The sequence below is a fragment of the Liolophura sinensis genome, chromosome 8, assembly GCF_032854445.1.
Source record: "Liolophura sinensis isolate JHLJ2023 chromosome 8, CUHK_Ljap_v2, whole genome shotgun sequence".
Classification (NCBI taxonomy): Eukaryota; Metazoa; Mollusca; class Polyplacophora; order Chitonida; family Chitonidae; genus Liolophura; species Liolophura sinensis.
The window spans coordinates 37,646,402-37,662,234 of NC_088302.1; the positions used below are offsets into that span (position 1 = coordinate 37,646,402).

At 38.4% G+C, this 15,833-nt stretch overlaps 1 protein-coding gene across 3 annotated transcripts in view; it reads left to right on the plus strand.

Moving 5' to 3' along the window:
• LOC135474114 (glutamate receptor-like) overlaps positions 1–10,499 on the plus strand; it is a 53,919-nt gene extending 43,420 nt beyond the window's left edge. For 2 of the 3 annotated variants that reach the window (XM_064754127.1, XM_064754129.1), the window contains 10 exons: positions 370–477; positions 1,414–1,524; positions 1,980–2,192; positions 2,939–3,321; positions 4,205–4,403; positions 4,707–4,954; positions 6,036–6,144; positions 8,420–8,560; positions 8,928–9,032; positions 9,436–10,499. In XM_064754127.1, the coding sequence (XP_064610197.1) occupies positions 370–477; positions 1,414–1,524; positions 1,980–2,192; positions 2,939–3,321; positions 4,205–4,403; positions 4,707–4,954; positions 6,036–6,144; positions 8,420–8,560; positions 8,928–9,032; positions 9,436–9,510 (1,692 nt within the window). In that variant the 3' untranslated portion in view covers positions 9,511–10,499. The remainder of the gene's footprint in view (positions 1–369; positions 478–1,413; positions 1,525–1,979; positions 2,193–2,938; positions 3,322–4,204; positions 4,404–4,706; positions 4,955–6,035; positions 6,145–8,419; positions 8,561–8,927; positions 9,033–9,435) is intronic. The other variant, XM_064754128.1, reaches the window with a different exon arrangement.
• Positions 10,500–15,833: the final 5,334 nt, after the last annotated feature.

The window sequence follows — 15,833 nt, forward strand, 5'->3', positions numbered from 1 at the left end:
ACAGATTGGCTTTCCCTACACAAACTGGGTTAAGTGTCTAAAGTTGAAAATTAAATAACATCACTACTATCAGTTGAAATTATTTTTATGCTGTCATTCGGTTACCCGACTCTTACTCCGTCTGTAGCATTCTTTGCACTATTTCTAATCTCAAATAAAACTGATTTCCTGACATTCAACCTTACCATACAACATTTCTGACAGGGATACTTAAATACTTTATATTTTTCGTTATTATTGTATATTAATAATGGGAAAACAAATACCTCATCTAGCCTGTAAATGCGGTTTACAAATCATATTTTACTACAAGTCTTCAGCCATATAATACGACCATGATGTGAAAAACAAAACTGTCCCTTTCTACAGACAGAATTCACTGGAATAACGGGAAAAGTAGCGTTTGATGAGCACGGTTTCAGAAAAGACTACACACTTGATATTTTGGAGTTGTCATACAGACGATTACCTACCAAGGTAAGTGATGGATAACTTTTCCTGCATAAAGCAACTCTGGTCCAAGCTCTGCAATCTACTGTAGCCTTTGCCATGACAATTTATAAGAAAGCTAGTAACGTTTTTCTCGTGTATGGCAAGAGAACAATGGTTAAACTGGCCTAGGCCTGTGTAACCTTCGCGCTGGAAGAGGCACCACATATATTTCGTATGATTTCTAGTTTCATCTCAACTCACGTCTATGTGATGTGAAAGTAACATTTTTCGTGTGCCTGCATGTTGCAGATACGAAGAGTTGCGAATTACAAAGACCCGTGTTTTTGTCATGTTATTATGCATGGATGTGATGGCAACACAGCATGTTGAGTAATTCTATACGACTGACGTATAATCAACTAGCATCACTACATTCCAGTTTTACCTAATTCTCCATCAACTATGGTGCTATTGAGTGTGTAATTTGCTGTTATTTAAGCATTTGCATGAACAGTTAGAATAAAACCCTTACTAAGGTAAATTGGCGACAGGCTGTTTTTTTCAGGGGTTACGTGTGACCATTTGACAACTATCACACTGAGGTCGCAGCTCTGGATATGCTCTGGCCACAATCTCAGTTAGGGTTTTATTTAAACTGTTCAAGTATATGCTGAAACGTAGTAACATATACACACCATGGGTTAAGCAGAATTAGGTGATAATGTGGTGATGGTAGGTGCAAATTATTAGACGTTACTTTTGTAAAATTTCTCAGAATGCTCCAATATCATCACATTTAAATGAAAATCAAATTAAAACCAAAGACAATGCATCTTTTATATTTTTGTCAACACATGTACGGCTGTTCCAGCAGATGTCACGTGGTTTATTCTTCTTGCCAAGGACTGTTTTTTTACCACATAAATACCCTGAAGAATAGTGTCATCTTCCTGTGAAATACATTCTATGTTCTGTCGTCAGATTGGGACTTGGAACCAGAGGGACAGATACTTGACGGACAGGCCTCGACCGCACGACATGTACAGAATTGAAGACTTTTCAAACACAACATATATCGTGACGTCTATAAAGGTAAGGTGGTATTTCCGCCTAAAGCCGTCCTCCAGCGACATATAACCCTGCCTGCTATAGGTGCGATTCTTCTGAACTCAGTGTTATCTTCCCAAGCAGTGCCAACGGAGTGATTCCAACAGCTTATTTTGCAGCCGACAAACTAGAATTAAATCCGCTTGGAGTAAAGTCTAAAGTTAGTTTTACATTCGTCTTGAGACTCAGTGGTGGAAATTATTGCATTGTTTATCGGCGTTTACGATGTGTCTCGGCGAAAAACAGCCGGGATTTTGAAAGCTCCTACGGCTATCAGTAACTATTATCTATCGTGTAAAACTAGGGCTGTTATTTGAATCGCAAATGTTTTATGACATGTAACTGTCATGAACCGCAGTGATCCGATCGGGTTTCACGCCTGCTTAAAAAGTTTGCCTAATCCCTAGTGTAATTGTGTACTCTACATATCCTTGTTCCAGAGCGAACCATTTATGATTGAGAGAGCTCAACCAGAGGACGGTCATCCTTTAGTAGGCAACGATAGGTATGAAGGCTACTGTATGGAACTCACCGAAAAGCTCTCCGTAGTTTTGGGCTTTGATTACTTGGTAGAGCTGGTCAAAGATGGCCAGTACGGCAGCAGACGTCAGAACGGCACCTGGAACGGCATGGTCGGAACTTTAATTCGTGGAGTATGTGGTTTTAGTTTCATAAAGCCAGTTTTCATGAAAGAAAATAAAGGCTTCACAATATCCAAGACCCATAAATTTGCCTTAAGAATTAACAAAGTTGTCTAAGATTTAAGTTTAAGTCATAACTTTTTGTATTACTCTTGAACTTGAATTTGAAGTTTTGGATGGAAGACTGATCTTGTTAATAAAATAATTATTTCTATTAAAGGTAAACTGTTTTGTTCAAACTGAGACTAAGCCTCACTTAACTCTATTACAGCTTTATGACCTCGGCAAAATCATTAAGCAATTAAGACAGATTTCAATAAGCTAGCACATATGAGATGCAGGTTCAAACCCGCCCTTGGACTTTGAATTTGTAGATTCGACCACTCTGACAGATTTGCAGAGTTGCCCTAATGACACTAATGAGGTCGACGACGCTCGTGTTGCTGTTTGCTTAATCTTACGTTCGTTGAAAACCACCTGTCTTCCACCAATATGCTGTGCATATCAGCACCTTACATGTAGGAAAGCTCGTCAGTAATTTGCCAGTGACCGATGGTTTACCACACTGATTTTCTCTTCCCATAAAACTAAACCTCTTCGTATGACTGAATAAATCTTAAGCAATGCATTAGGCAATAATCAAATACATATAACTGGTAAGATTTCGGGGCGATTCTTAGCGCCAAATTCTAGTCTACAAACTGTAGATACCTGGTTATGTCTGAGTCATACATGCATTGCTTTTTGTTCTCTTTCAGGAAGCCCACATGGCGGTGGCTCCACTCACAATAACAGAGGACAGAGAGAGGGTCATAGACTTTACAAAACCCTTTATGAAAACAGGAATCAGTATTATGATTAAGGAACCCGTAAAACAGAAAGCAGGGGTCTTTTCCTTTATGAACCCTCTGTCGAAGCGGGTCTGGGCTTGTATAATCTTGGGTTATTTTGGCGTTAGTTTGATACTGTACATTGTAGGCCGGTTCAGCCCGTATGAATGGCATGAGGCCAACGGTAAAGCGGACAACGGTGAAACAGTGGACAAGGTTCCATCGGAGCTGACCAATGAGTTCACGTTTCAAAACACTTTGTGGTTCTCACTGGGTGCCTTAATGCAGCAGGGTTCTGATATATCCCCAAGGTTTGTAACCACACTCTACCCAGCAAATGTACTCCTGAAATGGAACGTGCTAACTACAACATTAGTCATTTCCAATTCAGGAATTAACAGGGTTCTTATGTCATCTTTGTTTTAACTGCTTTATATTAATATAGATTTGTATCAATGTTTTGGAGGTTTCATTGCATAGTTTGTGATAGGAATGTAACGCATGCTCTTTTTAATGAATGTGTTGTATGTGATCTGAAAAATTATCAGTTTCTCAGAGCTTTTGTCGTTCTTATCTAGCATGCGACTGAAACAACAATAACGAATGAGTCAAGCATGATATGCACCTTGTTCAGCAAAAATAAGACACTGACGCCTTTCAGCCTTGCTTGCCAACAGTTATGTCTTCCATTTACCCAAACCAACCACGACTAATTTCATTAAATGGTGGTAGATTGCACAAGAAATATTTCAGGAATACAGTAGCATTTCATAAGTAGATCACTTTACAGCATGGCATAATATAGGCGCTGCACGTTTTAATTCACTGTGTATTCAACTAAGTACCATTGTTAGTTACGGAGACAGCAGTTCAATAGAAACTTTGGGGACATATCAGGTTCTGGCGCATTGCGTTTGTTCTCTAAATGTTTGCTGATTCTAATTTGTCTACATATATTCCCTTTCAAGGTCTGTACATACATTGACCCTCATCTTTATATCTTTGCCTATGCAGACTCCCATGTCTCAACGCAATGACTATCATCTCAAAACCTAAATCGACTCTTATGCTTGTACCTTCAATTTGCCAGGACAATAGTGCAGCTTTGCATAGAAGAAAACGAATGGCCTGATCACTACATAGGCATGATGGATATAGCCTGTTGATATTATTACAGCTAAGGTTGTTTTTCAGGTCAATATCGGGGAGGATTGTGGGAAGTTGCTGGTGGTTTTTCACGCTGATCATCATTTCCTCCTACACAGCAAACTTGGCGGCCTTCCTGACAATAGAAAACATGTTAACACCAATAGATTCGGCAGACGATCTAGTCAAACAAACAAAAATCCAATACGGCATCCAGGAAGGGGGATCGTCAGAGCAGTTTTTCAAGGTGAGGAGCCTCTTGTCGTCTTCTGTAGGATAACCAATCACCCTTTACCTTGTGATGGAAACTGAGTGATCGTCCACTGGATAAATCAAATCTTCTAAAAGTAGATTTCTGGCTTAAACTCTGTCTTGTTACTATTGTGAGGTTCAATTCTGAGAGAAAATTATTACGTTCAATGCACTTATACTCCATTGCCGAAAAATATCACGATTTTCATGGTTCATTTAATTCTTTGGTGAGTTTACCCAGTGTGTACTACCGAGAAAATTGTGGCCTAATTTATTTGTTTTCTTTTTTGTTTTAAAGAACACCAAAGTATCAGTTTATAAGAAAATGTGGGACTATATGTCCAATGCGCAACCGCGGGTATTTGAGCCAGATACACTGTCCGGGGTAAACCGAGTGCGCAAGTCAAAGGGGAGGTATGCCTTCTTGCTGGAGTCGCCCTGGAATGAGTATTATAACCAGCAGCTTCCATGTGATACAATGAAGGTCGGTCCAAACCTTGACTCCAAGGGATACGGAGTGGGTACTCCTGACAGATTCCCTCTGAAGTGAGTCTATTTTCTTTAGCATTATTACGCTAGTGTCAAAAATAAGAAAGTGTGTTGTTTAAGTGATCTGGAATGCATGCTGTTATAGTGGCAGTTTATTCTGTTAGGTATAGCACGCACATTCTATTAACTCAGCATAAAGATTTGTACAAGATTAACAGGACATTATTCTGAACAATACTCAGTGTTATATTACAACAATATTCTGAGATGACTCAAACCATCCATTTTCTGATAGAGTTGAGTGTACCTGCACTCATGAATGTGTCATGAACAGATGTTTGACGTTCGATGCTATATGCACACTCGCCATTGCGCTTCAGCTTCTTCTATGTGGTTTAAATTGTCTGCCGTAGAATATCAGCCACTATTTACATGGGGAACAAATTTGGAATCATCACGAAATGACCATTAAGGTGATGCACACTACATGTAAACGGGATCTGTTCCTTCAGAACGTCCATCTTACTACAAGCTGAGGTCATGTGCAGCACAATGACCCAGTAGGCTCTCAGCGATGCGGTACTAGTGAGTTTAAGTTCAGCTCATGATGGGTTCCGGTCGTGCGTGGGAAGGTCTACCAGCAACTTGTGGATAGTCGTGGATCTTCGAAGAGCTCTTTCCGGTCTCTTTCCACCATACTGCCGGCAGGCATCGTTTAAGTTAAATATTCTTAAATACAGCGTAAAATTCAAATCGAATCAGTGCGGTCACAATTTACAGTCCACACAGCTATAGATGATCCCAATTCCGCTTTACGTTAGGAGGTTGGTCAGGTGCATAGCTAATTGCAGTTGTATATCATATGAATTGGCAGACGTCGCATAACCGAATACTTCTTGAGAATGACGTTAAAAACTAATATAAGGCGGATAATAGTGTGTCTAAAATGTCCCAAGAAATGAAATGCTTAGACGTTGAATAACTGAAAACAGTTCTGCTGATTTGCGCGGTTTTATTAAGAAACATAAAGTGTCCTGACTGAGATAGTATACGTTTTTTTGATTTTTCGTGAGTGGTTAGGTGTTGGACCTGCCATTGTCTTATTATTGTATATTGGAAATGTTTACTATAATGACAGGGCTGAACTTAATCGTGAAGTTTTAAAACTGAGAGAGTCAGGCGAGTTATGGCGGCTTCAGCAGAAATGGTGGTACGATAGAGGGAAATGTGGCTCTGTCGATGGCAAGGTAAGTTGTTTGTTCAACAACACAAGGGCTAACACTTTCTGCAACATACTGTGTTAGCTTTTAAAAAAAACACCTGAAAAGACTCAATTGCGTCATTTTAGACCCAGTACGTCATTTTAGACTCTAATACGTCATAAAGTATTACCTTTGGTTCTCTCAGAAAAAAGCAAAATTAGCGACTTAGTCATGGTCAAAATTCTTTGTCAAATGTCATACACCTTTGGATGAATTCAGGTGAGAAGACACAGGGTATGAAATACTAAATATTTTTTTAATTAATGAGTAAATTAATATATACCATGGATTGCTATGATGATACACAAACCATGAATTAATTGGCAAGCACACCATAGCTATAATGACTGATGAAAATTATTACGTATAGCAGATATTTTGCCATATAACAGTATACTGTGTAAAAATAATAACTGTTTTAAGCAGAAGATTGTTGGTTTCTGCAAGTAAATGTACAGCCTTGGGTAATTTCACATTAGTTTGTTTACTTAAAGGGAGATAATAATTATAGGTTCGCTTAGAAATACACTGCCTGTTGATAAGGAAGTTTCCTGGGACATTTTATTATTAAGAGTTAAGGCTTTATTCTACATGGTATTATCACAGTCTTTTCACAGAGAGATCCAGTGTGCTGAATGGGTGGGTGTGAAGTTTTAAACCTAATTCACGCATATATAGTTACTACCCCTGCTTTTTACCCTACAAAAACTATTTGATATATTTCATAACTAACACACCATATGATATACAAAAGCGCAAATTTGGTGTAGCTGAAAAACATTTGGGGAGATTTATTTCCCTAAATTCCCTAAAGAATATTCTTTGATCAGAAAAACTGGGGTAATATAAGTAAAAGTCATTTTGTTTTCTATATAAATTTATAGGACAATACATGAAGTGATAGGACGAAATGATATCTCTCCAAGAATCACGCGCTCTTTCCATGATATACGAGACACAGTCAGTCTAGCTTGTAAAACATTGTCTTAATATGACATGTAGATATATGGAATGAAGTCACATAAAATTGATAACTAGAAAAGAAATATTTATCAGCGAAGTTGGGGAATGCGTACACATCACAACATGAGCGCCTGTGAGCATCGTCCAAATCGACAAAGGATAGAGAGCCAAAAACGAATTAGAATGTGTTAGGTGAATTAGAGGGCGATTGATGAAAGTCGAGCGAATGTCATTGTGCAATGCCAGTCTAGAATGTGGTTTTTGTAGACGGTAATATTCGACATCCGAGACGAAATCTGATTAGCTGGAAGGTTTATAGTCTGACACATAGCTTGATGAATCCACCTGCGAAGTGATCTTGTCATTCGATACTCCGTAGTAACAAACGGATAACAAGGCTGGAATGGCAGACAGCGGCCATCCGAACCTTTATTAAGGCGCCATTTTTCCCTGCACACGATCTCAGCCGACATAAAAATCTTATTGTTTCTTCAGAACAACCATTGAGAAAACGAACAACAACGAAAAAAACAAGGAAGAGAAAAAAAATTGCGGTTATACGGTTTAAATGATTTTCAGGCCCAGCCGTTCTCAATTCCGCAAATGCTCCACCACTGGCCAGTAATGTGCTAGAGTTCATTACATGTAGGCCTCCTGATCGGAAGGCAGTTGTAATCTACGGAGAATCCCCAAGCTCTGCGGACGCCACATGCCCCAGCCTGTTCAAATTAAAGCTTGAGGAAGAATGCGTCTGAATCATCTCCAGCGAGTGTCTCTGGAGATTTAGACTCAGCAATAACTGTCCGGTAATGTCGGCACACGCGGACTTCTCTCTGCTCGCCATCAGTTTTATGTATAGCCCGCAAAACTGCGCTCGGAAGAAAAGATTCCTGTCTGAGAAAGTCTAACAACTGAATTGCTCTGTCTCAGCTGTATCGTTGCTCCATCAATACAGCCATTTCTTCATTTCTAAGTAGCATCTCCTTTCAACCAGGAAGACCCTTCAAACAAGATAAGAACTAATGAAAATACCCATACCCTATCAATCTTGACCTGCAATAAAAATAAAGGTTTTCCGTCTCCAACGGCCAGTTCATCCCGAGAGACAGTCTATAATGGGAATCATCTATTTAAATTGGACAGTCTTTTACGCGCCAACACCTTTCTGTACACACTTTGAATATTCCGTGCAAAACAAGTTTGTTGTTTACCTTTCTTTTTTTCTTCTTTTATTTCTGTTATTGATCTCAACGCGATTCAAAGCAATGCCTTAAATTTCTATTTTCGTGTTTTTTAGGAATCTAAAAAACAAGATGCTTTAACGCTGAGTAATGTTTCGGGCGTTTTTCACATCTTGATTGGCGGGTTGGGTCTTGCCATGATGACAGCGTTAGTAGAATATCTCTTCCAAGCCAAGCTGCGTCCTAAAAAGACAAAGGTGAAGAATGGAGACTTATTCCAGCATGCATGCCACACCCCAGATGTATCATAATTAAATTGTATTTAAATCGCGTATTTACGGCTTAACCGCAGGTGCCTGGCCTAACGTTAACTAAATTTTCTTTAGAACACAATAAATCTCTTTTGAAAAAAATATTTAAATAAAATTTTAATTTTTTTTGTAATACCGATTCTTGTCACACTCACTGATTTGTGAGCTAGGACTTTTTGCATCGCACCTTCGAAAATTAACTGCATTATTTAATGATGAGTTTAATGAAAAGGACACGAATGTGTTAATGGACACATGTCCTAATACTTAATTTACTGTGCTAATCTCATTTTTGGTTGTGATTATTCCCCAGGCATCAGTAGAAATAAACAGCTCTAGGGATTGCCGGAAAAGGGCACGAATGTCGCAACTGTACGCGCCCACCTACGGAGAAAGGGAAAATGGCGGGGTAGCTACAGTGTGTTCTCTTTTTTCTCTCTTATTCTTCATCTCTTCTCTTTACGTGATACAAATGGTGTCTTCATCTTACTGCTGCAATGGGTGGGTCCCTGGTGCCCAAGAGAGCAAGTGCCATAATCTAATAAGAAATATACAAATCTGCATAATAATCTCTTACTTATTGATTCATTACTTTGGTCATAGAGCTGGTTTTTCCTACTTTCGAAATTAAAATATGAGCCGAAGATAAGCCGGAAAAGCTTAAATACTTTGAATAATTAGTAGTCTTAGCGACAACCTTTTTGTGTGTATTGTATTTATTTCGACTCACCCTTACACAACCCGCGTTACTTCTCACTCTTCCCTTTTCCGTTATTGTCTTGCTTCATTTTTTTTTGCGCTAATTCCCGTGTTTTTTGCAGTATTCCTTCACACCCCCGGGCCAGTTAGTGACATTTGAAGGTGTTGCTGAGGGTAATACTCAAACACAAGTGTGACCCGAAAGTCATTTGCGGAATCTTCAGCAGAACTAACGCTCAAAGCGTCAGTCGTCTACATCCGGGCTTTCGATGAACTGTGACAGTGGGATCAACTCTCTCATCATTGCCATGAAGAAACACTCCTCGTTGATTTCGTTTACTTGGGACACTGACCATTGTGTCAGTTTTGCGATGTAATTATTTAACTTTTTGCTTTCTTTGGAAAAACTCCAGTACCTCGTGGAAACATCCAGATATCATGATAACGATTTCATTAAATTTTACGTTGCTTCTTAATATAGGTAATACTGGCATACCTGGAAAACGGAACACAGTTTTATGCAAACCATCGGGAATGGGATGAAATGAAACTCCCATGTACAGCGTACGTCTCATCAAACTCCCTGTATAAAGCCATGTAAAGTTTGTACATAACAAATCTCCTGCAGAACAATATATATAAATATATATTCATGCTATGTAAATTCTCTCGGTAGAGATGCTATCATTTTATAAGTCCTTGTGTCAACAAAGTTAATTATTCGAAACATGGGCACTCTGTAAATCTAACCAAGAGCAGACAGATGTGTTGAATGGGGAAGACTTTTGTCGCTTATCGATTGACTATTTTCCATAGCTGTTGGTATTCGATTTAATAGTGCTTGATTTAAGAAAACCCGCTGTACGTTTCACTCGATCAAGTTTCTGGGTATAGGTGTACATGTTTTCCGTGTGTTGGCCAGGATATTCTGCGTAGCTGTAGATATCTGATTTCACAGCGTTTAATTTATAGGTGAACAGGTTCCACCAACCTGTACATATTTTTCATATGGTGAGCGATCTTTATTTACCTTCCCTTATTGATTCTCATAATTACATTCCATAAAGTTAACTATTCATTGTATGATAAACATGCACTGTGACTAACCACTGGTTGTAATCTATCGTTGTGACCACATACGATTTCACATCACTGTCATTTCATCATGCCTAATAAAAATAAATTCTCCAAATCCTTTGATAGTTGTGTGTCTACTTCCATTTATAAAATAATGTATTGATTTGTAGGTTGGTTAGTTGATTGGTTGATTGGCATTTTGATCCCTGGTCAAGTGTTAATTACATTAAATTCATTCTTCATATAAGTTGAATAACCAAGAAATTAATAACGATTGGTAGATTGATTGCCGGATTGAGTGATTTTTTCTAGTAAACAATTTGGACGACCCATTTGGCATTTTGATTCTACATCTACTTTAATGTTAACTGCATTAAATTTGTTTTCTATATATTCAAGATTTGAGCTAAGTGCCAAAAAAACAGATTGATTATTGATACATTGATCGAACGATTGGTCAATTTACGAAAAACAATTTATTTCCCGCTTGTTTTGATTCATTAATCCGAATGTAATCGATTACATTAACCGAGACATTGTAGACTACTAAGGATTGCGAATGAAATAGCTATAACTTGATTTGAGTTTATATGAATGATGATCCTAAAGCCGTAGTCTTGTTGATCATGTTTATAGGTAGACGATATCGGAGGGCCAAAAATAAACCACCCCCTTCGATAACTACCTCACAAGCTTTCTTATTTAAAGCCAGGGTCAAACTTGCGAAAGGTTGATTTCATTTTGTGATCTCACTTGTCAGGAGACAATCAACCAATAACGACGCTTTATGGGGAAAAATCAGCGAGGCCACACGCCACCTGGTGTGAAAAAGACGTATGAGCAAGTGTAGATAACTGATGTGATTCGCTGGCCATCGTGTCTGAACACTCGATAATAGACAGACAGACAAACGGACATACGAAAATACCGTAACAAGATCCAACCTACAACAAAGCATCAATACCTCCCCACCAATGAGCAATAAATTCTCTACTCCATATTCTTTCCCTAGCGAAATTAATGGTTTCTTGGACGATGTTTGATTAGATCTTCATTACATTTCTAATTTCCCACGAGAATTGTCTCACCCTATTATGTCACACGTTTGTACCCGATTTCCAGCCTCCAGTTTTCTGCGCAATCAATAGCTGATCTCGGTTAGGGTCATATAGAGCAGCCATTCTGACAGCCCTTATCACATCAATCGAAAGAGAATCAAGCGCTCAAGAAAATAATCCGAAATACAAGACTCTTTTACAAAGAAACATTTGCAGATTATTTCGTTAACGTTGTAATGGTAGACATGCAGTGAATGCTAATCAGATTGAAACTAAAGTCAAGTAGTCTTACATAATTTATTCTGTTTAATTTATTTTTTATTTTTTAGTCGTTAAGATCACCATCTGGCACTAGGCAATATCATTGGTAGGCATTTTCCGAAAATCTGCTAATTTATATTGATCAACTTTGTAATAATAGATATTTATTTATTTATTTATTTGATTGGCGTTTTACGCCGTACTCAAGAATATTTCACTTATACGACAGCGGCCAGCATTATGGTGGGAGGAAACTGGGCAGACCCGGGGGAAACCCAGCGACCATCCGCAGGTTGCTGAGACCTTCACACGTACGGCCGGAGTAATAATAGATATTCAACGAATATTAAACAGATGAGCGATAAACTTCGTTTTTAGATATTAGAGTCAGGCTCAGACAGCAAAGATTTTAAAATACAAGAATATTATGAACAGAAATACTTTGTTATCTATACAGGCGTGTTAGCGCCTATCCAATAATTAAGAAAGTTGACGGTGGCGCAGAAAGGGACATAACTCGTGATTTATCAATGATATTCATGCACACGCATATCAGTGATCTAATGCACATAGGGAGAACAACGGGTCTATAACCACGGTCTCTTTAAAGTATCTCCACGTGGCGCAGAGGTAAGGAGATTTCACAAACAACTAGCGCATAAAACTAGTGACTAAACAAGATCAAATTAATGCGCGTTTTAAATTCACTCGAAACATTAATGGGCGGATTTTTTTGTTTTTTTTTGTTGTTTTTTTGTTTTTGTTTTTCGTTGTCACAATCGCTTAAAATGCAAATGCTGCGTACAAAGGAAAAGTTTATAGAGCGTATTAAGGAATAGGTGAAACGTTGATTGTTAAATCACGAAGTACGTGTTGATTCCTGCTCGGCATTGATTACTGCACAACATCATTTTACAGTGTTTGCGATTGAATTACAAAAGTTGGAGAAAGCTAACAATTTGGTGGGGGGACATATTTTGTTTTTTAGATACCCGAACCTTACGTTTAATGCAAATTAACTTTATCGCTGAATGGTAGAGCCGGGAGGGCTCACAGCTTGAGCGGGAAAGGGGAAGTAATTCGTGTATTGCCAAGCCAACTTTCGACCTGCGAGATATGTATCACTGAAATGGGTGCATTAAACCTATGTTCTACACGGAGAATGTAATAGTAACATTAGAATAGAAATCGGCTATTATCTTAACACAGGGTGATATGTGTATTACACGGAAACCAGCTTGCAAAAGGAAGATCGCCCATTGTCTCCATAGAGGCGGTCGACACCAGTTTCTTTTAGTTTTGATTTCCCTAGAGAGTCGCTCCTGTAAGCCCGACTTGCTGAAGTGCCCCGGATGATGGACAGCCTATAGACTGGGCTACACGAGGGCGGTGAACAAGTGTAAATGGACTACATTCTCAAGCTAATGAGCTTAGGTTGATAACGCCGGCTCCAAAGAGTGAACAAAGCTACACATTTGCAAACAGATGTCCGATATTTATCAGCAGTTACACGGACAATATACTAGACACTCGAACAACTCCTGAATCACTGATATATAATCGAAAACCAACGCTCATAAACAAAAGCCACTCATTAAATTATTTACAAAGGACTCTGCATAGGAAATCAAGGCCTTCATTAAAGAGAACTAATATCGATTACAACACTCTCAATAGCCATTTCAAAGTCTGAGGTGTTATCAATTAGATTATTGTTATCTGATTTGCTTGCCCTTTAACTCACTATTAATTTATCACCCATAACGTTTCTCATTGGAGCTTTTGGAGAGAAATGAACAGAAATGAAATAGTGAAAATACATTAATAGTTACATGTCTATACCTTGTATTATAATGTATGATTTATGAATAAAAAACAACGTAATACAAAAAGTCCAGGTTTGCTATTGCGGGAAAAAACATTGCTTCATTGGTATGAGGTGCAAAATGTTCTAATATCTTAGCCCAAACTCTTTGGACTGAAGTATCCTGGAACCCTTAAGCACCGATAAACAATCAATCTTTGGAGATACATTACCGAAGATTGCCAAATCTAAAAAACCAGTACCCGATATTTCAAATGTGTGCAGATAATTTGAAAATGTAAAATCTAATCTAAGACCAATTTGTTACTCACTTTAACGGTTACTCAACCAAGTTCATTACTATTTTCTCAATTTTCTCAGGGAAAAAGAACAAATGTGAAATAGTATTTTTGACAACAAAAATAGACTTTCAAAAGAATTTAAAAACAATAAATAGACTATCATTTTGTTTCTTGTTTTTGTTTTTTCTCTTTTTTTTCATTTATTAGAGAGTCTTTATTGGCAAGACAGCAAAATGAAATTTATAAGAAACAGAGGAGTTCTATGTTCAAAATTCCATTAAAATTAAATCTAAAGTAATGGATTTTTTGGGTTGGTTTTGGAGAAAAAGTTTATTTACAGCCAACGCAAGTTGTTGAGATATCGATTCTCTCTATTTGCTGAGACACACTGATAAAGAAGGAAAGTGTTTGATGAAATATTTGTGTGGAAACGAATCTTATCGCATGTACAGAAAATCGTTCGTGTGATCAAGGAAGGCAGAAGTAAACGGTCTCTGGCTGTAATAGCGAACTGAACCAGTCAAGTATTCTAACCTAAGGGAAGCCAACAGACAAAGATAAGACGGTCTAATGGCGTCTAATTAGGGTTAACAATCGTTCTTCTCTAACAGTTAATATTTTGTCAACAGGAAGACGGCGAGAGCGACAAAAAGTAAACAGAGTAAAGGTTCTCGAAAGCACTTCACACAGCGGCAATCGATTTGCCGATGCCCTCCGGTAAAACGGCTTTTGATAGCGGAATGATCCAGTGAGCGGCATCCCGCCTTGGCTGCGCAATCTGCCCGTTCCAGAATGCCATCAGGCCGGCAGTTTATCGGGGTCTCTTGACCGATTCCTAAAGCTGGCTTTAACCACTTTCATCCACGACTGACTGGCTTTTGGCTTCCAACGTTTAACAAGAAAATATGTTTTGTAACAGGGCCGGTGATAAATCACTTCGTCCTTTGCTACTTATCGATTTTATTTCTGCCCATTGTTATTCAGAAGGCAATTTTCTTTTAATACTTCACGGGAATAACGATACGGTTTTTGTGGCTAGAATCGACCATTACAGCAACGAGTGGTGTGTGTTTTGAAATTGAGATGTTCAGAAGGATATTCCTCAAAATGGCTTGACTGTTGTTTAAGCAGTCCAAGGGAATATTCAGTTGATCGCCTTGCACGCTACGGCCAAATTCAACGACTTGATCTCAGTATGTAAACAAGCCGCATTTCGCCAGGATAACTATTATTAATACTTAAGATCGCCTGTATCAATATTACTATGTATTCGGTAAATTTGTATACTGCTTATTTTATACGTTACACAATTCATACACAGTAGAGATCCTCTTGCCAAGGTTACAAACGACACACGTACACAGAAATAAAATGAGCCAGGTCATCGATTTTGATGCATTTAACCAGTGTACTTACAAATTACCGTTCAATTCCCGCATATAAATTCTCGCAAACTCCAAGTTATCCCAATAAATTATATGTTTCTTTTTAGGCAAATATATACAATATTACTGTGCATTCAATCACTATGAAATGTCGGTCACAATGTGGATATTTTTTAAGGAGATCTTCACAGGAATCTGAGAGCGTTGTTATGAAATGTAACAGTGGTCTACTATGATTTGTAAGTGTGCTTTGATATCTTCTGACCTACTGAAAGCCGGCTCGGCTCCTGTCTGTTCTGGGGGAAAGTGGTTATGTTTTGTAAGTGTGCTTTGATATATTCTGACCTACTGAAAGCCGGCTCGGCTCATGTCTGTTCTGGGGGAAAGTGGTTATGTTTTGTAAGTGTGCTTTGATATATTCTGACCTACTGAAAGCCGGCTCGGCTCCTGTCTGTTCTGGGGGAAGTGGTTTATAACCCTACTGAATATTTTTACGTTGTTTGATGAACAAAAAATCAAGAAAATAAATCTTTGTTCTTTCAACCAAGATGAGCCTTCAACCGCCGCGCACCGTGACATTCATGAATGAAATAAATGTTTTAGAGTTGTGCACAGTTACGAAGTTAGAGAGAC